Consider the following 27605-nt stretch of genomic DNA (forward strand, 5'->3'; position numbering starts at 1 on the left):
CTCTTATTTGCGTAGATAATGTGCACGTTTTTGTGTGGTTCTCTTCCGTGCTAGACGCAAGAGTGATAAAGACGGACAGTCGTGTCCATATCGTCTGTCTTTGAGAGAAATGAGAATTTGTTCGAATTGAGAATTTGAGGCTGAGTGGAGAACGTTCCGTGGAGGGCGTCTCGAGGTCGTAATGAGGCACTTATTTGCTAGTCCAGAAAACGTCCTGTTTACGTTTCAGGACCATAATACCCAGCAAACAAAATGCTAGCAATTTACTAGCAAAACTGGCAACAAATTCGATCATGTTATACGAACAGATTGGCAGCAAAAATCGAACAGTTTGCCCTAACAGTTAGAGAAAAAAAGAAAATTTTGTTTATTTCGTACCACAATAGAGTGATACGACCTGCTCTGTCCCTATGTTCGATAGGGACATCCTCTTCTGATGTAATTGACGCTGGTCGCCGGAAGGCATCACATTTCACATCGTCTCGTTAAAATAAACTAGTAAAAAACGAAAACAAAAGAAAAAAAAACTATGTAAAAATTGGTGGCTCGCGCCACTCCTGAGTCCCGCTCGCGCCCTCTCCCCTCGAACGGGTGAAACGCAGGACCAAACAATTCTCGTAATCGGAGAATGCTCCTTGTGATGGGGGGATCCCACGACGCACGTCACAATAAGTAGTAAAATCTTTTAATTTTCACATAATAAAATTCCGATTTTTTTCTTTCAACTTTTTAAGTTTTATTAATTTACACGAGATATTGTTTTTTACTTTTTAATTTATTATATCTTTTGTTTCTCTATAAACAAAGCAATCATTTTTGTGCTTTATTTTAATAAATTTCTATCACATATAAGAAGGAAGAGTTTTTTCCTAACAGTTTTATAGCCTTTAATAATTATCGCAATTTTATATTTTAGTCAATCTTATTCTCGCCATCATAGAATGAACAATCTTGTGCAAATCATTTGTTGTTCATAATTTTATCAAGGAAAATCGGACTTTATCTACGTGAAAATCAATTTTTATACAATTTGTTAGATTGCACTACACTTATATAAATTCTGGATTTTTTATTTTATTTTTATTTATTATATTTTACATTAGTTGTATGTCCTCAGCGATATTTTTGTGAATTTTATTTAACTATTAAATTATTATTAATGTCTTGTTTCATATTTGTAATATAAATTTCCTTCGGTCTTTATTAATATGATATTTATATGCTGTATTATAAATTTTATTTTGATGAAAAGAGTTCAGTGTGGTCAAAAGTTTAAGTATTTAACATATTATTTTACTTTATTTTAATAAATATTGTTTCAACGATATTTGTTCTTGCTTATTTATTAGCTTTATTTGTTTATTTTAATCCAATTTCATAGAAGGTTAAAAATCCGTGATTTTGTGGGGGGTTCTTTATAATGTAAAAATAAAATATTAATAAAATATTAAAGTATTAATAAAGACTAGAGGAAATTAACATAATGCAAAAGCGAAATATAATAATAATAATATAATAATTAAATAAGATTCATAAAAACACATCGCAGGAACAATACAATTCACAGTTATAAATAACGTATAATTAATAATTTTTAAATAATTGTTTTTTAGTATTTGTTCAGTACTTTTTAATAAGATGATATGCACCTCTTTCAAATTAAATATTCTTTATTTCATACAAAGATATGCGATCAAATATTTGAAAGCGTCAAAACTATTATACAATTATCAGCAAATGTCAAAAAATTGGCGAGAACTTTTCATATAGTGGCAAATTATTTGTGCTGTATTGAAAGCGCTCGGGTTTAAAAATTGTTTAAAATTAGTTAAGGAGCGGCACTATTTACCAAAATCATAAAAAGCGTTGAAACCTTGAAGGTAACTAATATTCTGTTTTAAATATGTTCCTAAATGGTTTGTTATCTTCAGAGCTACATTGCTTTGCCACTATCAGATGCCGTCAACTCCGACATTTTGTTGCGGGATAATCGAGCCTTAATCTGTTTAAATAAAATATGCTATATATGAACGAAATATGAATCTTTTATGATCCATTATATTTACGATATTTACGATTGTTTGACATAGATGACATTTTATATATAGTTTATATAGTTTACATAGCTTACGTTACGTTGTTTATGCTAATGTAGATTATTTATATTTTACGCGTAAATGCACAATCCTATCCATGGAAGTATTAATATTAGAAAAAAATATTTAATTTGCTCCACTTAAATTTCAATACAAATAAATTCTATTGATGTTTTTGCGTAAAAAACAAAGATTTGAGAAATAAAAATAATCACATGGATTTTACACACAGAATAAATGTGCACAGGGATTTTTGTTTGTATAATATTATATTTTTGAAAATCTCTATATATATTTATGTATATATATATATATATATATATATATATACATACATACATACACATATAATTTATATATATATATATATATATATATATATATGTATATATAACTTATACATGTGGGACAGCGATAATACGCCTGCACATAGTACATGGTTCTTAAACTATATTAAATACACTTTACATTTCATAACATCACCATTATCGTAAGAAATAGTATAACGCGAGAATACATAATGTTTCGTCTTCCTCATGGAAAAAAATACGTCTATCTCTGGTATCTAAATATTAAGATCATTGGTCCCACATATGGGTCTTCAAATATATAATATTTGCAACATATATTATGACATCTACAACTTAAACATTACACCCTTCTGATATTTTAACATCTTTGTTGATACTTTTTAACTTAAAAAGGAGGAAAAAAGAAAAAGATAATCTCCGAAAATAAAGTCATCCTACACTTCGTTCTTAAAGTCAGGTACATCTCAAATAAACTCAGTATGGGTCATTTTTTTCTTTTTAGAATTGTTCTTTTTATATTATAAACAAAACATTATTGTTCGTTGCAATAGATATTTAGTAAGTCAAATTTAATATTTACTGTTTTAATAATTACTGTTACAATTGTAACAAAGTTCATTATTAGGCCAAAAATATTGAGTATAAAAAAATCAATGCTATGTTAAACCATGTCTACATATTTGTTCTTTTTAATATAACTGAAAAATTTCAACTGTCATAATCTTGCAAAGAACATGATCTTTCCTTCTCACTCTTTTAAGGTATGATATAAATAAAATAATAATAGAAAATAATTACTTTTATGTTACTTTTAACATAAAAAAATTGTTTTTTTCTAATATTAAACAATTTTTCAATGTTTAAAAAAATTTTTAACAATAAATTTAATCCTTCAGATAATGACACTTGAAAATCTAATTTTAATTTAAATTTATGTACTTTTGGAAACATTCTCATAAATGTTGCTTCTACAGTACAATAAAAGATTGATTCATTCAATAATATTAGGAATTTAATAACTCGACATTTTTTATCTAAGGGTTTGAATAATAAAGTAATTTCGTATTTTCAAAAAACACATTTCTGAATGATGAAAATCGTTTTTGATGAAATTGGGAATATGGATTTCAATGATTACACGCGCACTTATATTTTTAATTTTTGATATGACTCTTGATTCTTTTACTTATTTATAAATAAGAAAATATTTTGATTAAAAACGATCGATCTCGATCGTGAACGTCCGAAAATTTCCTATGTAGTGATTTATGTTTGAGGTAACAACAAGTACAATATGCATATTAGTATTATTGCACAAGTTGTAATGAAAAATTAATTACTGAAAAAAAATCTCTCCCTCAAAAAAAGAAAAATAAATTACTATGTACTGTTTAGCAAAAATGCCATAGTATTTAAATTTAAATCTCCAATGATGTACTCAAGGAACTTTATCGTGCGTTCTATGAGAAAGAATAATTTCTTGTATTACGTTTCAATAATTTTTGAAATAGATATAATAACAAGTAATTACAAGTGCACTTTGTGAAAGCTTCTTGAATTTGCGTTACGACTGAAAGGGCTTTCTGCGTCTTCCAAATAGATTGCTCAATACAGAACTACGTTTGTAATCACGATCTTTCCGGTTGCTACTTGAACTTTGTTCGCTTTCTGATCCGCTCTCTGACGCTCTTCTGTTGTCCATCATTGCAATATTCGGAGAAGATGTTTGCGGAGCTGCTGGTGGAGCGACATAAGGAGGTAATGATGTCGGTCTGCCAGTAAAAGTATTGTTTTGTTGCTGTACACCCTGTAAAAGATACGAATATATATTAAGTTTTCAAATAGAAAACAGCAAGATATAATTATTTTATAAATGTGTAATGACAAAGTTGAGATATCAATTCAGTTGTTACAATTGCTACAATTATTTTAATTTAATTTAAATATATCAAATTTAAATAATATTTCAGAATCAATGTATATTTTGTAAAATCTTAGAGACGATTTGAAAATATAATAATGATTTGATTTCGATTTATAAGAAAAATAAAGAATATAAAATTAGTTTTTCTTTTCAATTCTTATTTAATTCAATTTGATTTAATTCATTTAATATAAAAAGACTTACTTGTCTAATATTTGGTACATTCCCGTATGCTGTAACAGATAAATAAAATAATTAAGAAATTTTTTCCATTAAAAATTGAAATCACAAGTTACAATATATAAAATCCAGCTATAATTAAAATTATTGTTATAATACAATAAACAGCTATTTACAATCGTTACATCATTATGTAAATTATAGAGTTAGAACATCAAAGTGCAGATCAACAAAATGCAACATTAATTTATAATCTTTTAAGTGCTTATAAACAATAGCATAAATCAGTTAGTATTAATATTTTATATTAATATTTTGAAGGATAAGTATATGTTTCGGTTAAAAGTTTAAATACACATATAAATTGTTTCACAATTGCTCTAGCATTTTACATTCCTCGCCAAGCAATTTGCTAAATGCAAAGAGATTTTTTTGCAAAATGTGGATACAGATGAGTGATGAAAACAAAAGCATTCTCTAAACGCAGAATGCTTGCATGCGATCTCTTTTTCATCAAATGTGGATGTTTCATAATGACTGACCAGAATTATGAGAAATGTTCCACTGAGCCATTCTGGTCGGCGGAGGAGCACTCGATGGCAATGGAGGGGCTAATTCTAAAATGACGATGATCGTTCACGTGTCGATAAATATCGAGTAGAATTTTCCTAAACTTTCCTTTTGAATTTTTCGACTTAGACTATACAATAATTTACCTTGATGTTGTGAAGGGAGATCCACGCTGCTTTGTCGATGCCATACTGGTGGCTCATTCGACGAATACTGACCGGACCCATTGTGATTTAATGTTGCGCTTCGCTGCTGGTAGACATTGGGTCTGTTTGGTGGCAAATGATGTTCCATATCTATAGATAACAGCATTAAAAAAAAAAAAAAAAAAACAATGTTTTGATTGAGGTATGGAGATATAGATTATAGTACATGGAAACTTGAAAAGATTATTAGATACAAGAAGAGTAAATCATAAATAAAATGAATAAAATAAATTACAATAACAAACATAATAAATTTTATCTAGAAAAATGTACCATTGCGCCTATATTGCACCATATTTTCCGAACTGGATGTTCGCATAGGAATAGCTGGAGGAGCGCCTCGCGGCGGTAAGGGTGGTATGGGTGGCTTGTCGGTTCCCAACATCGCGGAATTCTGTTGATACTGATCGCGCTGAGCTGCCAGTTGTTCTTGCTGTATTAGGTGTTGCTGTTGTTGCTGTGCAAGCAGCTGTTGCTGTCTGTGCATTTGCAAAAACTCTGTCTGTGTCTGCGGCGGTTCGGGTCTCTGCGACGCTAGGAATGCCTCAGTGTTCTGTGCGTCATTACGCCGTTGTTGATTGTGCCGATGCATCTGTAGAAATTCTATTTGCACCGAGCTAGGTGAGTGTTGATTTTGCGAGGTCGGGTCACGTCTGATCACAGAGTTCTTGCGTTCCATTTCCGGTGTAGAAGCGCGACTACTTCCAGTCGACGGGTTGTCATCTGCATGTTCGAGTCCTGAACTCTGCAATCTCTCTAAGCCTTCTTGCTGCATCTAAAATTGATAAGTAGATATATAGTTCACGTTTTTTAGAATATTAAAATATATAAAGAGTATAAAGAATATATAAAGAAAATTAAGTGATTAAAGGATTAGATAATATTATAGTTGTGTAGATAATTTCCCAAATTCAGAAGTAAAAATTTATTGCGAACCTTTTGAGACTCGTCATAGCTTAAGAGTTGCAAACTTGGTGGCAATTTCGCATGAAATGAGATTTTATTCACCCAATCTTCCATCTCCTCCTGACTTGGTGCCAAAAACAAAAATTCTGAACCGTCCGTGCATTTCAACCGGAATACATTTTTCTTTTTCGTGTAATCATCCGCTTTCTCGCATATGGCATTGAAAATAGTTATCGGAGCAGTAGCCGCTTTACTTAGCGAGAAATCGTCCGTGTCTTTAAAGAAGCACAGCAGTTGACCGCACAATACTGAAATAGTCGAGGAATAAAAATAAATTTACTAATAGAAAAACTGTTTTAGGTTTATTTTATAATTTCGTAAATTAAATACCTGTGTAATATTGCTTCCATGATCGGACAGCTGCTTTTTTGCCGGCACTTTGAAGCTCATGCTTTCGTTCGAGAAGACCTTGAATCTCGACTGGTCGTAACGCATCCATATTCTCCATTCGTTGCAGTTTTCGGAAGCTTTGTGTTCTTCGTCTAGTCGTAAAGCTCGGGGTTCGTTTTGGTTTCTTCGTATCCACTTTCATGCTTTCGGCTCTTTTAATATCCGAAGTTGCTGAAAAAAATTCGAACATAATCAATTATGAAATTTTTTTATTGATGCAAAAGTGCGGAGGATTTATTATCAATTGATTTCTTTGCGTAAATATTGCATACCTCGTCTTAATTTTTCACTAAACATATGCGATAAACCGTATGGTTTTTGTGGTGCGCTAGGTTCTGCTGTTTCGGAAGCGGTAGCACCTTTTAGCGGAGACAACCTGATGAATGAATTAACGTAAACGTGTCAAATTATTTGTAAAAATATCTTAGTACCTTTCAGCCTTAAGTTGTATTTTAATTTTAAACTCACATATTCGCGGATTCATGTTCGTCGACCGAGCCGTTAAGTTCATCGTGTTGCGTGCGATGAGAGTTGTCTAATAATCGTCTACGTTCTTCTTCACGTTTTCGTTCCTCAGTTATCCTTTGCACCTCTTTGCGCTTCCGTTCCTCAATCCTCGCACGTTCCACCCGTTCTTTCTCTGCTTGGCGTGCAACCATTTCCGCTTCCTGTTGCTTTTGGAAGGCTTCCTCCAACTGTGCAAATATTTATAATATTAAAACACACGTGCATTACACATTGTAAGTCTTCAACAATAATTATTAACAATCTTTTATTTCATCTTTGTCTAATTACAATAATAAACCTCACCATTGTTATTCGTTTAAGCGCGCTGAATCTTTCCTCCTGTGCCTGTATAGTCTTCTCAAAGTCCTCGTGTTTCCTTATCAACTCTTCTACTTGAGAAATGCTGTCACCCAATTTTTCATCGTGCAACATCGGCTCCCTATTGACTATCCAATTCTCCAGAGTTTCAGCATCTCTCTTGAACAACTGTGTATCCAAATTCTGTTCGTAAATACGTCTTCTCTGTTGCCATGTGTCCTTTAAGATTTGCTGGCGTTGTTGCAACACCGATATCTTATCCTCGACCTCTTTCGCTAGGAAATGTCCCTGCTCGATTAGTTTCTGCCCAGTTCGGTAGAACTTCTCAAAGGCCTCTTCGCGCGTGTCGATCTCCGATTTATACTCGTTATGCCTGGAAATCAGCGCCTCGGCACCAGGAACGTCCCGAGCCAATTCCGGCGCAGTCACTTTGGCCACCATTTCATTTATCCAAGATATCAGTTCTCTATACTCGCCTAAATAGGCCTGTAACTGTTCCGCTTGAGCCAGTTTGCTTCGCCTCTGTGCCGCTTTCTCCAGCAGCTCGGCCCAGGCCGCTTCCGCTTCCTGATGTTTCACGTCGATATGTACACGCGCGTCTGGGAACAGCTCGATCAATCTGGATGCTTCTTCCATCAGGCTTTCCACTTGTTCCTTTACAGCCGCAAGGTCAGTCTCGAATCCCTGATGTTTTCTTACCAGTGCTTGAATCGTTTCCAAATCTTGACCATAGCCATCCGAACTAAGAGCTGCTTCTTTCTCCTGTATCCAAGAGATAGTCTCGTCGGCCGTCCTGTCAAACATGTGAACCTGCTTGGCCCCTGCCAATGCGTCTTGTCGAGCATGTGCTAATTCCTTCAGATCCTCCCACTGTTGTTTTGTTTCGTCAATTTTCTGGAGTATTTTGCTTTTCTCAGGATTATTCTGCTCAATCAGCCTCTGTCCCTCGTCAAGTACAGCAGATACCCGACCTTCGCTGGTTGTTAAACCGGCTAGGAAATTGTCGAATATTTGAATCAACAATTCCACATGTTCTACGTCACGACCATAATCCTCTGATGCGGCAACCTTTTTGTCATATTTAATACTTATATTAATAATTTTATAATTATAAATATAGTATAATTATAGCTATTAGTATATTAAAGTTAAAGCTATATACATTTATTGACTAAATATTTTTAAATTTACCGTTGTTTGGTCTCCAATCCATTCGATCACTTCATCTGCTTGTCTAATAAATTTATAAAACTTTTCGCTCTCCGATAATCTCTGCAATCTATATTCTTTCAATCTCTGCAGTTCTTTGAATTTAAACTCAATATCCGTCTGTTTTTGCGCGATGTTCTTGCTATCAAAGTGATGCCGCTCAACTAAGCCACGTGAAAGTTTTTTCAAGTTATCAATTGTGTTTTCGAAACCGGATAAATCGCGTTCGATACTTTCTAACTTCTTCAGCAGAGATTGCACAGAATCTTCATCCTTGCCATGATCAGATGAAGTAAGTTGTGGATGCTTTTCTCTAATCCACTGTTCAGCTTCCGCAGCTTCGGCATAAAACTATAAAGCGCAAATTTTGTTTTTTTTTATTTTGTGTGTGAAAATTGATAAAATTATAAAAATTATTTACATTAAAATTATTTATTTTTATATAACCATTACTATGACTTAATAAATATAAAATTATAATTTATTTTAATTAATTCTGTATTATTAATTTGATATTAATGATATTAATTTCAAATCAATAGAAGTACATTTAATTTCTTACCATTTGCGATTCTACAGCATCGAGCAATCTTAATTTCCTAACACTTGCAAGATCTCTAAGATGCGATAATTCCTCTTGCAATTTTTTGGTCAATTCTTCAATTTTATCTGCTGCAAAGTGTCCACTTCTAATCATCACAGTTGCTCTACTAACTAATGAAGCTACTACAGGTTCTCTGGACAATAGTTCTGCTTCTAAAGCTTGGTGTTTCTTTTGCAATCGTTGTACAGTAGTCAGGGAGCTTCCTAGATCATTGCTCGCAGCTAATGGTTCCTTCTCCGATAACCAATGCAACTCATCTTCAACGTCTCTCGCGAACTGATGTAGCAATTTTGCATCTTCCAAGTTATCCCTGCGTATCTGTATTGGCTCCTGGAGGCTGTGATATCTATTTATCGTAACCAATGCTCTCTCTTGAATCTCATCGCTCATGAAATGGTTTGACTTCTGAAAGCTAGCAGCAGTGTCTTTAATAGACTCGCATGCCTCGTTGTGACCAAGTACATCGTTTTCTAAGTTGGTGTGCCTTTTTAATAAATTTGCTACGCTCGAGAGATCTTTGCCGTGATCTTCCGATTGCAATTGGGTTTCCACTTCGTCCATCCACGTTTCAAATTCGTCCAAACTACGGCCGAACAGCAAGGCTTGATATGCGTCGTTCAGCCGGTTCTTCTTTAGCTCGCTAGTTTCTTGCAAAAGACGCCATTCTGCCTCCAATTCGTCTAAACGTTCCTGTATATCCTTTGAGGCATAATGGTTTTCTTCGATAAGCGCTTCGCCTTCGTTGATCACTGCCGCAACTCGTCCTTTGTTGGCCATCAATTCGCTTTCAAATGCGGCGTGTTTTTGTATTTTGCTTTGTAAATTTGAAGAATCTCTATAATTCTCGTCGCTTGCCACCTGCTGCTTCTGATGCAACCAGCTTTCCACTTCATATATGTTTCTAAGAAACTGATGCAAGTGATGACTCTCCAAAAGTTTCTTCCTTCTGGCTGTCGCGCTGTTCCGCAATTTATCCCTCCTGGCACAAACTAAAGTGAGTCGTTGCTTTATTATACCAGCGTCTGCGTGTTCATGTGATAGGATCTCATTGGCAAACTTCTCGAGTTCCTCAATACGACCCAATTGAGACGCCAACATTTTCTCGAATTCCTCGTGTTTACGCAGCAGTGTTTCAACGCCAGATAATGATTCACCAAGATCATCGTTATTGAGAAACGCTTCTTTCGTTGCTAGCCAGCTATCAGCCTGATCGGCTTGCTCTTTGAATAATTGCAATTGATGCGCTTGCGTTAATTTCTGTCTGCGATTGTCCCAGGCATTTCCCAAGGTTTGTCTAAGTTCTTCCAAGTGTTCAAGATTATCTTTGACATCTTCATTGATTGATACAAGTTTTTGACCGTGTTCCTTTAAGCCTTTAAACGTATCTTGTCTACCATCGATCTCTGCTTTCCTCTCTTGATGTAATTCTAGTACAGCTTCAGCTTCGGATATGGTAGTCGGCGGTTCAGATTCATCCATGCGTTTGATAGTATCTGCCACCCAGATGTCCAATTCATGTAGATCTGCTTGGAATTTGTGCAATGTGTAGGCTTGATTTAAAGCTTCACGCCGATACCTAGTCACGCGTTGCAAATCGTCCCAATTAGATTGAAGCTCAGATAATATCCCATTTATTTCAAACGCTTTATCCGGATATTTGTGTGATAAGTTTCGCGCTTCTGCCTTATGCTCCTAAAAATATATAAAATGAAAAATTGAAATATAAAAATTGAAATATAAAAATATATTTGTTTTATACTTGAAGTTAGATTAAATATAAGAGCTGAAGTGCAAATTTTGAAACTTTGTTAAGAATGATATTCTAAAATATAAGAAAAATATCAATTTTGTGATAAATAATAATGATAAATATAAATAAATTATATCAAGTGTTTATTACTGTCACTTCAATTATTGAATAAATTTGCAATTATATTAATTTTGAAATAAAAGATTTATAGAATTGATACAATTTTTACCTTTAGCTTGCCTTCTATTGCTGTCATGTCTCGCTCCATAGCCTCTTGCTTTCTTTGTAATTGTTCGACAGCGGGTAAATCTTTTCCTGTGTCGCTTGTATTCATGGCTACTGATTTCTCAATAACTCTTTGGTTTGTATCATCTATATCTCGATTAAATAAATGAATCTCTAGTGCACCCGCTAATGTTTCGCGATACGTACTTAATGCACCTTGCAAGCCTTTCCACTTATTGTTAAAGTTATCGCGTCGTTGCTGAATTGCTTTTGATTCATTATCACGACCCTGTTGTCCAAAATAGTAAAATAATATAAATATTTTTAATAACAAAGTAATATGAATATTTTTTTAATAGATTTCTTTTTTGTAAAAACCTTACTTGTTTTATAAGTTTATCCGCCAAAGCATTAATTGATTTTATCCTGGAATCGTCAACTCGCATATCGCTATCTACATCATCCAGTTTTCTCTGGAGGCTTAAACAATGCTCATAATCCTTTCCTGTATCGCCAGCCTGCACCATCATTTCCTTATCTCTGATCCACGCCTCGATTTTTTCCACCTGATTGTTAAATTCCAAGATATCTTGAGCTTCTTCTAAACCTCTGCCCCGATTTCCAGATTCTAACAATAAATTTCGCCAAGAAGCGTGTAGATGTTCCAATTGCTGACGAATTTCCGCACTCGCCGGATGTTTTCGTGCTAATAATGTCTCTCCCTTTGCTATTTTATAAATAAATATATTATTTTTTTTCGATATAAGCAAGACAAATGATACGACTTAATCACCAATCAATTACCTTTAATTTCTTCGATTCTGCTCTGATTTGCCGCCAGTTCCGCTTGGAACGCTTGATGTTTTTGTAATTTCTTGATTTTGTCTTCCAAGCTAGATACTTCACCCTTCGTTGCTTCCGCTTCCAACTTCTTTTGCTTCTCGCCTATCCAAGATTCAGCCTCACCCACGTCTCTAACGAATTGTGCATGCAGCAAACTGGCCTCCAGTCTTCTTCTTCGGGCATCGCATAGATCACGGATTCTTGCGCGTCTCTGAACAACCTCATTCAATCGACGGGCAATCGTTGGCAAATCAAAATGATTCTGGGCTAAAAGTTTGCTTCCATGCTCTTGAAGTGCCGTCAATTTTTCTTCATGCGTAACCAATAACTTTTCAAATTCGTTGTGTTTTTTCATCTGTGCATCTACCTCCTCGACCGAGATACCGAAATTATCACCACTCAGTGCGGCCTCCTGAGTGCTGGATAAAGTGTCAAGCTGTTTGGCATCTCGTAAGAAGAAATGCAAGTCGATCAGTTGATCCAAATGCACTTTCTTTTGTTGCCAAGCAGTATGCAGTCTCTGTCGTTCATCCAGCAGCTGATTACACTTTTCCTCAACTTCCTGCAAAATATATCAACGTGATTAATAAATGTTCACGCAAGATATCAATTTTGACATCTTACCATAGCGGCGTAGTGACCGGTTTGCACCATGGCTTCGCCTAAATCGAGCACTGAGCTGAAACTATCTTCTCGCGCTTCGATTTCCCCTTTTAAAGCTTCGTGTTCCGCCTTCAAGATCTGTGCACTGGCTGCATCTCGAACTTTCTCCTCTGTTGACATGGTAGCACGGAGTCCAGCTGCCCAGTTCATCAGATCTCTTACCTAAATGTTTCTCATGTTAGAAGTAATCATTATACAAATATGTCGTAAATAGCAAATAATGTAATTTAATACCTGAGTAAGGAATCGCTGTAAATCGCAACTGGCTTGCAACTGATCCCTTCGATGAGCGGATCTTTCTTTCAACTCTTCCCAGTGAGCAACAACGATTTGTTGCTGTTGATCAATATGCACTGCGTTGTTGCCTGGATAATGAGCTTGTAATCTAGAAGCATCTTCAACTAAGACTTGCAACTGAGCCTCCAAAGCGACTAAGTCATTCTCAAATCCTTCATGACGTCTAATTAAAGCCAAAACGGAATTCAAGTCACGACCCAAATCCTCTGGTAAAGCAGCCTCTTTTTCTTGTATTCGTGATAGTGCTTCCGCTACATCGCGATGGAATCGATGAATTTCACCTGCTGCTTGTAATCGTTGTTCGCGATTTCGAATAAGACCTAATAGATGCTGCCATGATTCCCTGTAAACAATTGTATCTCGAGATTATTAATCTTGTTTCCTTCTGCGAAAATTATATACAATTTTTTTAAGGAGAAAAATACAATTCTTATTCATATAATTTTATCTACCTATTTACCTAAAATATAATAAATAATTTAGTATTAATTCAGGAATTCATGTCGGATCATGTTGACTCGGGAACTCTATATTTTGAAAGGTTTTATTGTTGGAATTTTTCATTATGATAAAAGAGAAATGTTACCTATAATATGAAATATGTTCATTTTCTTGATTGATCCTAAAGAAAATTTAAAAAATTTCAAATTTGGGTTATATTGATCCGAGATGAATATGAGCATAACTAAATCCAATTGAATTCCTGAAAGTTAACAAGTGTACAAACATATATAGACATTTAGTTTATATTTAATTATTTACATACATCCAAAAATTTCAAAAGATTAAAAAGCTTTAAATGGAGGCAGTTTAAAAAGTAAAGAAGTTTCAAGGAAGATTATCAAGATTTCAAAGATATATACAAGAAAAAAAGTACTCAAAAGTCCCCTAAAAAATTCCCAAAAATTAGCATTATGAATAAGGTATAATAAAATAGGACATAGATAAGCTTTGAATCACAAAATTTAACAATCGTATATATACATATGAATTAGTTAGAATAAATTAAGCTTGTACTCACTTCATCATTATTTGTTGATTTTGTACTTGAAGCACCGGATCATCTTCATCAGATCTATATTGAATATGTATATGGAAAGAAAGTTAGTAACCCAACACCGAGAAAAAAACAGGAGTAGATTACAATTTATACATTACAAGAAATACACATGACATACTACACACGATACATTACACGATCTTTATATCAAAAAAGATTTATCAAGAGATTTACCAAGAAAGAGGAACATTAATTTATACCAATTACACCATTTTGTTAATTCAATACATGCAACTGATATTCTACGAGTAATAAGAAAATAATAAAATGGTAGAAATAAAAATAATAACAAAAGAATTATCGATGATAAGTTAAAGATTTACCCTAATTGTTCCTGACGTTTCTCGATATCTTGGATGTAAGGACTCTCGTTCGCAATTAATTTTCTGGCTAGTTCTTCGCATTGATTGAATCTTTCAGAGCCGGCCTCTATTCGATGCTTAAAATCATTGAATTTCGTTTGCAGTAATAGCAGATGTTCATAATCCTGACCATAGTCTTCTGACGCTGCTGCTTGTTCTTGCTCCTTGATCCATTGCTCCAACTCTCTACTTTCTAGGAAATATTCGTGGCGATACATACTTTCCATTAAACGCTGCTGTCTTACGGTAGCTAATCGCTGTAAAGCGCGCATTTGTTGCACGATCGCTTGTTGCTTATTAGCTATCGCCTTGCTATCGGGATGCTTCGAGTTGATCATTGTGGAAGCGGTGTGTCCCATTTCTGTCACGATGCCATTGTATGTATCTAATTCAAGCTCAACAGCCTGTAAATTATAAGCCAAATGTGAACTTTCAACAATATAGTTAATTATAATGATTTCTATTACTTTGGATAAAATAATAGAGTAAATTGAATTGTCGATATCACGCTTTGTATTTCACTTTACAAAATGTATACCTTGTGTTTTGTCAATAGTTTGGTGGCGGCGTCGCGATCCCTGCCATAATCGGTGGAGCTCAATACGTCGTTTTTCTCATTAAGCCAACTCTCGACCTCGCCGGCTTCGAAGAAGAATTCTTGTGCTTTCAGAGACAAATCTAACGCTTTGTTGCGTTCTCCCGCTTTATCTTGCAAATCTCTCCATGCATCATCCAGAACATCGCATAGTTCTTGAATCTAGTCAAATAATCGATGCAATCAATTACTTTTATCTAACAGTTCAATTTAATAACATCTTCAACGCGTCATTCGCGCAAAACAAATTAATAATTCATTAAATAATTAATCGCTGATATTAATGATGCTGATATATATTGCCCAGAATTTCGTCGCTATGGCAAAAGTATCAGTTTGCGTCTGCATGCAACAATATATACGCTTTCTACCTTACAATTTCAAAGATTTATTTATTAAGCAATAAAATAAAATTAAAAAGCTTATTATAACTAAAAATATGTAAGTCATATATTTTTTAAATAATAGATTTTATATTCTTAATTTAAGATAAGCTGTAAAATAAGTAAGATTATAATAAAAAAATAAAAAATTATATTTAAAACATTTGTTTAATCAATATTCTATATAAAAAAACAAAGTAATATTCTTGTATAAACAATTTTCCACACATACGTATTAAATATATTAAATATTTATCTCGAAATAAAAGTTATCTACTATTACATATAATTTTCATATATAAAATTTTATAATGTCAATACATATATTGGAAATTATATTTTACAATTTTAAATTGCATTAAAAATCTCTAAAAAAATTTTCGTGTATGAAAAATCAATTATAATATAAAATTAATTTGCATAATTTTAGGAACTAGCTACAGAAGTACAGTGATTATAAATGTCCTAACAATAATGTGCTCTAAAAACAATAATGTGTTAATTACGTGTCTAATCGGTTTGCTAATTATCATTGATATAGAAAAGCGGTAGACATTTCTGACACATTTTTCATGCGCTTTTCATATTTACTTTACCTAGATGTAGTACCCTTTGAGAAGCTGCAACTATGCAAAAATTACAAGTTCTTACTCCAATTTCGTATCAGTCGATCATCACGCGCATGTAAAACCGCGAAAAAAATCATTATTTGGTAAAGGAATCTTGAAGAAATGATTTACCTTTTTTTTCTCCGGATGAGCCTGATCAATAAGCGTCTGTCCAGAAGCAAGAGTCCTGTCTATCATATGCTGATGACCGGCGATCTCCGCTTCCAGCTTTTTATGTTTTTTATGCAACGTCTGGGCCTGATGTAAATTTTGTCCGAGTGTGGTTGAGGACGCTTGAGGCAAGTGATCATTGATCCACTGTAATTCTGCATCCAACTCAAAGCCGAATTTATGGAAACGTAGGCTCTCCTCTAATGCTTCTCGACGTCTCTTAGCTGGCTCCTTCAGGCTGCGGAATCTAACAAATACATTATTTATATGTCACAATTATCTTGATAAATCGAGTTGATCATTTAACAATTATAATTGTATAATAAACTAATTTTATATAAACATTAGTATTTACATACTTCCTCTGAGTAGCTTGACTGGTCTTCAAGATATTTGCCGCATCAAAGTGACCCTCATGAGCCATTTCCTGACCCATGGCTACAAGATCATCCACTTTCTGTTCCCATTGACACATATCGCTCTCGAGGGTCTGATGTTTTTTCAACAACTCCTTACAACTGCGGAGGTCTGTGCCTACTTGCTTACTTTGCAAGCAGCTCTCTATCTCTTCTAGTTTCAATCTAGCATCTTCCATGGTGCGATTGTATCCGTGTTGAGAAGCTGCTTGCCGCAACCTGCGACCTTTTTCCAGCGACAATGCTACCAGTCGGTCCCATTGGTCATTTAGATCTTTTAAAGTTTTTCCCACGTCATCTGACCTGTAATTTTCTTCAGATATAAGCGCCTTGCCTGCTTTGTTGACTGCTCTCAATTGTCCCTCATTGGCACGTAGTTCTCGTTCGAAAGCTTCATGCTTCTGCAGTTTGCGCTCGAGATTGTTCAAATCGCGATAACTCTCGTCAGCCGCAGTCTTCATCTTGTCGCCCAACCAATCGCGCAAGTCATCCACTTCGGCTGAGAATTGTTGATAATGCTCAGATGCCTTCAAAGCTGCTCTTCGGCGTTGTGCAGCGTCCTTCACTGCCATACGACGAGCTAAGACTTGATTTCTTCTTTCATTGATACTAAATATAAATCAGATTTATATAGTTAACATAATAAAATTTTCTTAACATTTTATTTAAAAAAATTATAATTAAATCAGTTCTTTCAGAACTATGACTAATTTTAATTCAATTTCATAAGATTTGATATTATATTTTTATATTGTTTTTATTGTTTATTACTTACTAATCTTTGTCATAATGATTTTGAGCGATTAACTTGTCTGCGGTATCACTAAATGCCTTAAGTCTGTCATCTTGCGCATGAAGAGTGTTTTCGAATTTTTCGTGTTGTTTCAACAGAGCTTCAACGTCATCCAAAGATTCACCTAAGTCGGTGAACTCAAGAAAAGCTTCATGAGAACTAGTAGTAGCTTCAATCTGATCAGCTTCCCGATTAAATTGTTGCAATTCCAGACACTGTCGTAACCATTCTTCTTTAGTCACCCAATTGGCTGTTACTGCTGGATATAATCCATGTAGCTTGTCTAAACGTTCGTGTACATCTGTTAATGTCGGGTTACGACGTAATAATTCTCGACCAAGGTCTTCAACCTCGCGGAATCTACACAAACATAAGAAAATAAAAATAATTTATAAAAGTTATATATATTTTTTTAATTAAAACAGATTTATATATATAAAATATTATTATTTGCGAAGAAAATTTATCCTGCTTCGCACAATACATCAAATTATGCAATTTTTGGGAAGACAAAACAACATGTCTTTACTTTTTAAAAGGTGACGGGATGAGAGAAGGATAATTTAAAGATTCAGATAATTTAAAGTACAGACTTTATCCTTAAAGAAAAAAACTTTCAAATACGATAATTTTTCGCAGAGTTCTGCTTATTTGAAGTTTATACTAAATTTTGATATAATCTGATCTATGCGTTAATTTTGTTGACTAGTGTATTTTCATACTGTAGATTCATACTGTACATACTCGTCTTCTTTGGTTCGTATTTCTTCTCCAAGTTCCATATGCTGTTTTTTGAGTTGTTCAGCTGTAGCAACATCTCTCACTGGTTCCTCGGCTTTCATTGTCTCTTGTATATCCGTAGCCCAGTTGATCAGATTCTTTGAACTGTTCATAAATATTTGTTGACCAACCGCATCTTCCAATCGAGATCGTCGCTCCTTAGCCTTCGTTTGAACTTTATTCCACAGATCCTTAATCTCATTTTGTCTCACATTGACGTTGTTACATTCATGGGGGTATGAATTTTTAACGCTATTGCCTAATAAATTAACTTTTCGTACCTGTAAAAATAAAATTAAAAAATTTAAGAATTATTGTTTTATTATTTATTATGTAATGAAAAATACTGAAGTTGTTTAACCTTTTCTTCAACTGGTGCCAATTCTCGTTCCAAATGTTGATGTCTTCTTTGTAGAGCCTGCACAGTCTTCAAATCTGGGCCCAACTCGGCCGTATCTAGCTGGGTGATCTTTTCTAGCATCCAATCGTGAGCCTCATCACAAGTTCTGTTGAACAATTCAACGCTGGATGCACCCTCCAAGCTCTTTTCCTTTTGTGTTTTTAGCCAGTTTAAGTGATCCCACAGCTGATGAATATGTCTTTGTCTGGCCTTAACTTTGTCTAATTGACTATGACCTTGGCGGACAAATTCATCTACCGCTGCATCTATTGCCTCCACTCGTTTCCCAGAAGCTGACAGATCCGTCAAGAATTTCTCATATTTTCTCCTCGCTGTTTCGACATTGTCGCGAGGATCATCTACCCTTAACATTTTCTCTTTATCTTTGATCCACTTTTCGAAGTCATCACATTCTCGATAAAAACCGTAAAGCCTGATAGCATCCTCCAGCAATGCGTGCCGCTTCACAGCAAGTTCCTGTAATTCGCTGTAAGTATCATTGATCTTCTTCTGTCGCTTCTCCACGCTGTCACCGTCGCTCACTGCTTTTCGCTTGATCGGCTTCACAGTAGATTTGATAGATTTTAGTCGCCGGACTGGCACTACTTGCTTTACCATTTTCGTCTTTTTCACCCGCTGTGTCACTTTAACCTTCTCAGGTCTGCGTACCTGTACTTGCACGACCTTTGGATCGATCTCGCGAACATAATTAGCTGGCACAAAGCCGTCTGTACCATCAGTTTTCCTTACGCTCCACCAATCGGGATTCGTTTTATTCAACAGAAACATCACTTCGCCTTTCACCATGTGCATACCCTGACCGTTGAACGGATATAGACTCTTCACTTGCGGTACCAGTCTATCTTCATGAACAGTTCTCGGCTCAAGTCGTTCGACCACCTCATCCACCCATTCGTCTTGGGGAACCAATCTGATCTCCTTACTCCATTCTTCTTGTTCAAGCTCGGCGACCGGTTCAGGATCGGCTGACAACTCTAGAGTGGAGATGCCGGATTTAATGAGTTTCTCCGCCTGTGCGTTCAGAGATTGCACATCGCCTTTATAAGCGTTTAATTCGCCTTCCAAATCTTTGTGCCTTTGTAACAAAGCTTGAGCGCTCGGCTCGTCCACCCCGTAATCCTCAGAGGCTACCAAAGTCATTTTCTCGTTCATCCATGAATCAGCTTCATTCGCGTCGGCATAAAATTGGAATGCTTCGGCCGCGTCATCCAGTTGCTTTTTACGTAATGCCGCTAATTCTTCCAAAACTCTCCAGTGTTCTTGCAGTGAATCTATTCGATTTTGTATTTCTAATGCCGATGGATGATTGTCGGCTATCAATTTTCTACCGGCGTCGCAAAGTTGCTCGGATTTCGGCCTGCGCACCTTCATCTCATCTTGCAGAGCCTTATGTTTCTGTTGCAGCGATATCACGGCTCGCAAATCTTTCGCGGAAATACCAGCTTTGCATATTCGCTGCTTCTCCACTAGCCATGACTCCTCGTCTTCGTGATCCTGAAGGAAGTGAAAGAAATTCCTAGCATCCTCCAACCGAGCTTTACGTTCCTTGCTATTTTCCACAAGTTCATCGTAAGCGCGATTGAGCAATTCCAACTTTTGCTGCAACAATGGCGCCTCCTTGTTCTGTGGCTGTGTCAAGTGTTGAGCAGCCTGTCTACCGAGTCGTCGTTGGCTCTCGCCCAAAGCCGTCACTTGCAATTCCTGCAAGCTGTGTTTCTGTAGCAGATCTTCGACTCCGAGTAGATGCGGACCCACGTCAGTACTCTGGAAGTTCAATTGGAGCTCCTGGATGGAAGCGAGCGTCGTGTCGATCTCCCTCATCAAGGTCATTAAAGAACAAAGCGCAACCAGATTGGATTTATGGTGATCTAATAAAGCCAGTAGCTCCTTCCATCTCTGCAGCACTTCTTGTTCTCTGCTGCGGACTCTTTCTAAACCGTGATAATTCTCTCGTACCAGTTCTTCGGACATGTTCGTCAAATCGTGGAAGCGCTCCTCGCGTGCCAAAATATCAGCACTGATGGCCTCGTGTTTCTTCACTGTGGCATCTACTTGAGCTAAGTTGCTGCCATATCGAGGATCCGTCAAGACTTGAATCATTTCTTTTAAATAACCCTCTCTGAGCACGCTCTTCCTCTCAAATTTGTAATTCAACTGCTCAAGTCTCTCTTGTCGCAACAACTCGGTCCTCAGAGCGACTTCACGTCGATGTTCCGCTCTCTCCAACTCTACCCAATTTCTCTCGATATCGTGGATCAGCTGACCTTCTTGTGGGGTAAACGCCGGCTGATTCAGAGATTTTAACCGGGTGTTTATGTGGAAATACAATGCTTCTATTTCGGATCGCTCCTTGTACTTCGGAGGTTTCTCCACTGTTCGATATTGTTTGAAAGATAAAAGTTCCCGTTGGATGCCTTCCAGCGAATTCGGGAAGTTGCGATTTTCCAGGACCTCGATTTTCATTTTGATCCATTCCAATAAGTCAGTCGTTAACTTCTCGTAATGGATTTTCATCTTGTCGGCATCCATCATTTGACCAACGATCTGCGAGAGTAAAAACAATTAAAATGAGTGGCTGAAATATTTATTTTAATTTCATTAATGCTTAAGTTCTTAAATCTGTAGATTTTCGAATTCTATAAGATATATTTTAATTCTAAAATATAACATTTGTAGGAAATTAAATGTAATTGTAAAAATATCTGCGTGTATTAATGTATCATTTCTTAAATATCATTAGATTTGTATTTCATATGGACGTGACGAGCATATTCAGGTCGCGAATCGAAGCGAACAGCTGATCGAAAATAGTAGCTGATCACGTATCATTTTCGCGATGATCAAGTTCGTGTTTTCCCGTGATTGACGAAAGATTTTGAAGAAGACACGGTCGAATTCGGCGAAGCGCGAGACACTCGAAAATCCACCGCTAAGAGAAAAAGACGATTCCGAGAGCTCGCGCATTGCACGTCGTCTTGAATAAAGTATTATATCATGCAATTATACTCGATATCAATTTCCTACACATGTAAATATTGAAACTTATATAATCATAATATTAACAAAGATAAAATTAAAATTTTCAAATGTTTAGATTTTTTGTCAAAAGTTATTAGATTTTTTCATTTTCAAAATATAGTTGACCTTTTATAGTTGATTTTATATATATATATATATATATATATATATATATATTGAAAAAAATTATTAAATAACCATACATTCGCTATTCTTTTGCCGCTTTTTATCTCATTCTTCATCCTGGCGAATGTGTGATAATAAGACGCAACATAGGTGATAATGGATTTCTCGTCTGGCCTAGCTGTATCCACATCTTCCGCGTCCAGCAGCCGCGGTATGCCGAGTTCTGAATTAGCAACATCGAAAGCATAATTGAGATTATCGATGTTCTTATTTTGCTGTAATTCCGACCAATTGACCAAATCCGGCCTGTGAGCGTGTATGAGAGCGTTGAAACCAAGTCCACTTCTCCAGGAGCCTATTTGTACAACGTATAAAATATTTAAAATTTATCTTGATATAAAATCATTTAATCTATATATATCTTCATATAAAAATATTTAATTTTTATTTATATATCATCATTCGCAGTTATCTTATTATAATAAATAGATACTGTTAAACATCTAAAAAAGTGAAGTTTTTATAGCTCGGAAGATACGCTTGTGAGATTATGCTAAATATTTTCTACCCATAAATATCACAGAAGTTTACTCAAACTTCTTTTCGCGACATTCGTATATTTTGAATATTCATGCCATATAATTGTATGCAAGACGGAGAACTCAATTCACCGGTAAAGTCCTGGATGTTAACGCCGGGATAGCCATTTGTCTTTCTCTGGCACCAGAGTAGCAAAGCATCTTTGGCAGATTTCTTCTCGCTGCTGTCGTTCTCTTCATCCACATCAATTTCGATCTCTTGAATTTGGAATCTCAGAATTATAGTCCAGATGAGACCGAGAATCAGTCTGGGATTACCGTCCACAATATCTTCTGCACCAATACTCTCTAGACGAACCTGAAAGTGAGAATGTAACTTTTTTGAAATTAAGTCGAGGATGCTAAAAGAAAATTGGAAAAGATAGTGAATTTAAATGAAACAAATTTTTTTGGTATAAAAATATTTTCACGTTAAAAAATACGAATCGTGATAGCTATCTCGATTCAAATAATCAAATAAATAAATAATATTTGTGCTTTTTTTTTAGAAATTAAAAAATTATGATTTTATAGATTTAATGTTATAAAAAATGTGCATTTATAATATTATACAATTAAAATATTGGCAAAATTTAAACAAGGTTTCTTTTATTCTCTTCGAAATCTCTTCTTCTTACAAAACTTTACAACTAACGTATATATTTATTATACATTTTTTCAAGTTTTTCCACTTTCGAATCTCGTCGTTCTAATATGCTCCTTTACGAGGTCTCGAGACTAAGTTCTTTCTTCGTAAAACTCATCGATCAGAATGAATAATGCGCCCGTATAATTTATCCAACGTTTACGTGCCATTCACATGATTATCCACATTCTGATCTATCGCATTGATCTGTGCAGCGCTCGACGCAGGTTGCGTAAATGACAAGTTTTAATAACAGATGAGTAAGTCATAAAAATAGAAAAGGTGCACCGGTATAATCATAATTCTAAGTAATCGAGAGCAGCAGGGCGCTGCGTCGTAACGGTCGTATAAAATGAGAATCTAGTCTTGTTATAAATCTGAGGAAGCCGCTAGATGTGTTTGTCATTTTGTTTATGACGCTAATAAAATGTACAGTTTGCCATCTCTTCCTTGAACTTTCTTCGATAGTATATAGATTTTACACGAAAAGAACACGATTTTGCTAATTTGCCTAAAAATTTGGCCAGATCTAAAAATAATTTTGTTGGATCATAAAAATAATTATGTAGGATATTCAAATTAGTTGCTAAAATAAAATAAATTTTTATAATATTATTATCATGCTCACGCGTCCTGCATAATAATTTTGATAGCCGAATAAAATTATTTTCAGATTTTCTGTCTTTGGCTAAATTTTTGAATATTTCAGTAAAGCCGTTCTTTCCATCTATAGAATAACCATTCACTTTATTGATTTTTAAATGAACGGTTGAACCCAAATTTCAAAGCATCGAAACATGTGCGTACATGGTGTGTAGATTTACGTCAGATACGTAAATCTTGATGACGATGGGTTCGATAATTGAATGTCGTTGCATGCGGCCGAAGAGAAACGAATATAAACATCATCGGTACTTAATACTCTCTCGCGAGGATCCTATTAATTTTGCTTAAGTCACGAACGTGACGGTTGAATGAAATTTATTTCGGACCATTAATTTCGAGGCGCGTAAAATCTCGTTGAGAGCGTCGGCTTGGCGGAAGTAATTATGCGACCACACCGTATAATGAATTACAAGTGATGCGATTTAATAATTGCATTTTATTCCGCGTGATCGAGAAGCATGCGGAACGGGCGAAACTTTTTTTCAACAATTCTTTTCTCCGCGCGGCCTCCTTTCGTGTTTTATGGCCATGCATCTCATAATTATGCGAAGTAATAAAGCCGATCGTTGTATTAAATCTGTAAAGCCCGAGTTAGACGGCACGATGTAACTCGACACATAACAATTGCAATTTGCAATTTTCGAATGAGAGCCGTGTCTCATCGTGACATGTACCGCAACTTGCAATTTATTGATCAAATATAGCGATATAGAAGTCTAAAAAAAAAAATATAAATTATAAATCTTATTATGTAGAGATATATTTAGCCTTAACACGGAAGAGACTGGAGACACTGGATTCCAAAGATGATAGTTAAGGGCTCATTCCGCTCGTGAGTTTCTTCATGCCAATAAAATTATTCTCGCGCTTGATACAGCCGGTAGAAACTAATTGCTGTGTGTGTGTGTGTGTGTGTGTCACATTGCGATTCACTCAAGCATAATAGAATCTTATTGATAATGTAGCATTTGTTACTTTCAATCGGCAGCGACAACAACCACGAATACCGGCTCGTTATTGATAATCTCTTGTCGATGATGAAAGTAACGTATTAGATCATCATACATGCGCCATAATATCGTTTATCGATCAGTAAGAATGCCACGATAATAATCAATGTGTTTTTAATGGTTGCCTTTTAATGCTCGCGGATGTAGGCTCTGATGATATAATTGTAGGTACCGCGTTCTTACATGCATGGGAAACCCGTGTGAAGATCATCCTTGTAAACGCTTCCTCTTCAGAGAAAATTGTTCTTTCTTCGTAGCAAGTAAATATGTCAGGAAAGTCATCATCAAAAACACGCTTGAAGAAGACACAATATCTTTTTTCAATGATTTATATTTTGCAGTATCCAAACAAATATTATTTTGATAACACTTTTGAAACAAAATTTAACAAAATTATTTAAAGTTAAAATAAAAGAAATTTCCCCTGAAAATGTTTGATAAATTTTTCTATATAAGTAAAAATTTTTAACTTGATTTTATGTCATGATGTAATAATAATATTATAATAACGATTAACGTAATAATAACGTAAATTTATCTCAATATAAAGCTTTTGTGACATGCACATTATAAGATAATATACTGAAAAATATACTAAATATATCAAAAAATATTTTATAATGTTGAAGGAAACTGCTCGCCTTCCTAATAAATTTACATTTGGCTCCTGGAAGAAATAAATTGTCTTGCTTATACTGTAGCTTCTTCCTCCCTGTCTTTCTCTCTCTTAGTCGCGATCTCGCTTGCTCGATGATATTAACCGTGAATTATCGATGAGATCGACAGTCCTGCTCGCGTTTCTCGTTACGCTTATTATAATTAATCGCAGCACACGCTGTCGATGGACATTTCCCGCGCATGGTTGCTGGAATGCGGTCCGATCACTTGTGCCAGGAGTTCTATCAAGGCCGCTGGGAAATGGAAAATTATGGCGTTTGTCAGCCGGGGAGGCACTGACAGCTCGCAGAATCCAAAACAAAGAGAACGTGTACCGATCACCGTTATGTCCGAGCGGGGGACGGTTCAATCAATTTCGGGGTTTTTGCATTTAATTTAAATAATTTTAAATCGTAATTTTCTTCTCTAGCTCAAGATGCAACGACAGATGAGACAGATTTAAATTACACGTCGAGTATTATATTTCAGACATGTAAAATATAGAATATGATAAAGGATTAGTGAGTGAGTGGCTTGGTCTATTAGTTTAATTAAATCATTGATAAGAATTCAATTTCCTGCCAGGGAATTTTAAATATTACTGCACACGGAAGAGAGAGAGACTGTCATTTCTGCATTTCTTATCTCATTATTTATCTACCACATGCTGTTTTAAGTTTTCTTAATATGAAGATATTGATAACTTTTTTAAGCTTTTATTAGTTAGTTTTAATAAGTTAATGTAATAGTAGGAAAATAAATAGCTTTTACGTCAAATTTTATTCATTCCTTAATTTTTCATTAGCAAACTCGTAGAGGTGTATGATTTATGATGTCCAATTGGATTGATCCAATTAAAATCTAACTTATTATGAGATTAAATTTAGCACAAAGATAGCGAAATATAGTTTTGTAAGATTATCAATATTTTCATATTTGAATTCAATTCAAAATTTTTGAATTCGAATTATAGAGATTCGAATTCCAATTAAATCGCTTTCATCTAATTCTATTTAATTCGGAAATTCGAATAATTCACACGTTGCCTTATAATATGCTTTTATAAGATATTTTCGCATTTGATTCTTCTCCGCTCAAAATTTTTAAATAATTTGAAAATTCATAAAGATTCGGATCCAAATTAATCGATTCTATCTAATTCAATTTAATTCAAATTCGAATAATTTATATACCTCAAGTGACTTGTGATATAATCAATAATCAAATTTTATATCTGGTTCTTCATTCTTCATTACTGTCCTGTAATGTATTCAAGGTATCAAGATGAAAGGAGAACGTTCTTAAACATAGAACATTTCTTATCCTTCCCAACGATTATTTATGATGAATACGCTCTGTATCTTCTCAAAGGTGCATTCCCACATGCACGTCTTCGCTTCCGGGAAGACGGCCCTTTCGACGAGACAAATAGCGAACAAGATGCATTAGGCTGAGCGGGCGCGCGCGGAATGTCACTGTCGATTTATCGTAGCTAAAAAAAGTTAGGTACGAATCCCTTCCGGTGGTGATTCATCGCGTGCGATAACGGGACAGGACGCACGACTAATGATCTACTTAAGCTAAATTGATCACGTGGCGGGGAACACGGAGGAGGTAAGCGTATTCCCGTTCGCTTGTCACCGTGCAATTTGCGGCTACCGCGCGCATTATGCGCCTCGCCCATAATAACAGCGAAAAGATAATATATATCTACGAGCGGTATCCATTCGATAATGATAGAGCGAAGCTTCGCGTAACGACGTGCGACATATACGCCGACCGGCGTTGTCGGTGCAACGATCGGTAGCCAAGCCCGATCAGCTGATCGTGCCCTCCTTCCCTGTCCCTTCCCCCCTCCCCCCCCCCCCGATGTCGACGTGTCATTAACTTTGGAATTCTGATGCAGTGTCAACGATACGCGATACGACGCGAGCGATACCGCTCGCTGTTCAACGGTGCGTCACGAGCTGAAATATTATACAATTCGGAGCGAAGCGCGGTCGAGCGACGATGCAAAGCTCGCTGCCTCGCTGCCATGCGAAAGGAAGATATCTCGAGAAGATACTCAACTCGCAAAACAAAATCTAATAGAATGTTAATGAAATTTGCGAAATTCTTAAATATAAAATCAATAAAATATAATAATGAAAATCAGGCTGAGATGTGAGACGTGAAATAAGCTTAAATTATACTTGGTGTATTATTACGTTCTTTGTCGAATTTTTTTTTTTTTTTTTAGAAATTTAATCTTTTCTC

At 35.3% G+C, this 27605-nt stretch overlaps 1 protein-coding gene and 1 long non-coding RNA gene across 5 annotated transcripts in view; one reads left to right on the forward strand and one right to left on the reverse strand.

Moving 5' to 3' along the window:
* The first annotated feature begins 11 nt into the window (after positions 1-11).
* LOC112552886 (uncharacterized) overlaps positions 12-27605 on the forward strand; it is a 33980-nt gene continuing 6386 nt past the window's right edge. Inside the window, exon 1 of the long non-coding RNA XR_003096828.2 lies at positions 12-675. This is a non-coding gene — a long non-coding RNA (uncharacterized LOC112552886). The remainder of the gene's footprint in view (positions 676-27605) is intronic.
* The window catches only part of kst (spectrin beta chain, non-erythrocytic 5 kst), a 73419-nt gene continuing 47466 nt past the window's right edge, over positions 1653-27605 (reverse strand). For 2 of the 4 annotated variants that reach the window (XM_089074044.1, XM_089074040.1), the window contains exons 4-30: positions 22464-22689; positions 21870-22147; positions 18589-21192; positions 18192-18508; positions 17430-17807; positions 16598-17263; positions 16200-16485; positions 15020-15238; positions 14443-14885; positions 14081-14134; positions 12997-13402; positions 12724-12924; positions 12061-12661; positions 11640-11983; positions 11261-11545; positions 9240-10973; positions 8660-9028; positions 7454-8536; positions 7112-7338; positions 6916-7019; positions 6584-6814; positions 6224-6501; positions 5561-6062; positions 5228-5377; positions 5054-5128; positions 4536-4564; positions 1653-4214 (exon numbers count right to left, since the gene is read on the reverse strand). In XM_089074044.1, the coding sequence (XP_088930170.1) occupies positions 3972-4214; positions 4536-4564; positions 5054-5128; positions 5228-5377; positions 5561-6062; positions 6224-6501; positions 6584-6814; positions 6916-7019; positions 7112-7338; positions 7454-8536; positions 8660-9028; positions 9240-10973; positions 11261-11545; positions 11640-11983; positions 12061-12661; positions 12724-12924; positions 12997-13402; positions 14081-14134; positions 14443-14885; positions 15020-15238; positions 16200-16485; positions 16598-17263; positions 17430-17807; positions 18192-18508; positions 18589-21192; positions 21870-22147; positions 22464-22689 (12333 nt within the window). In that variant the 3' untranslated portion in view covers positions 1653-3971. The remainder of the gene's footprint in view (positions 4215-4535; positions 4565-5053; positions 5129-5227; positions 5378-5560; positions 6063-6223; positions 6502-6583; positions 6815-6915; positions 7020-7111; positions 7339-7453; positions 8537-8659; positions 9029-9239; positions 10974-11260; positions 11546-11639; positions 11984-12060; positions 12662-12723; positions 12925-12996; positions 13403-14080; positions 14135-14442; positions 14886-15019; positions 15239-16199; positions 16486-16597; positions 17264-17429; positions 17808-18191; positions 18509-18588; positions 21193-21869; positions 22148-22463; positions 22690-27605) is intronic. The other 2 variants (XM_089074041.1, XM_089074043.1) reach the window with 2 other exon arrangements.

Source organism: Pogonomyrmex barbatus, unplaced genomic scaffold, assembly GCF_055798465.1.
Source record: "Pogonomyrmex barbatus isolate J1 unplaced genomic scaffold, ASM5579846v1 scaffold16, whole genome shotgun sequence".
Lineage (NCBI taxonomy): Eukaryota > Metazoa > Arthropoda > Insecta > Hymenoptera > Formicidae > Pogonomyrmex > Pogonomyrmex barbatus.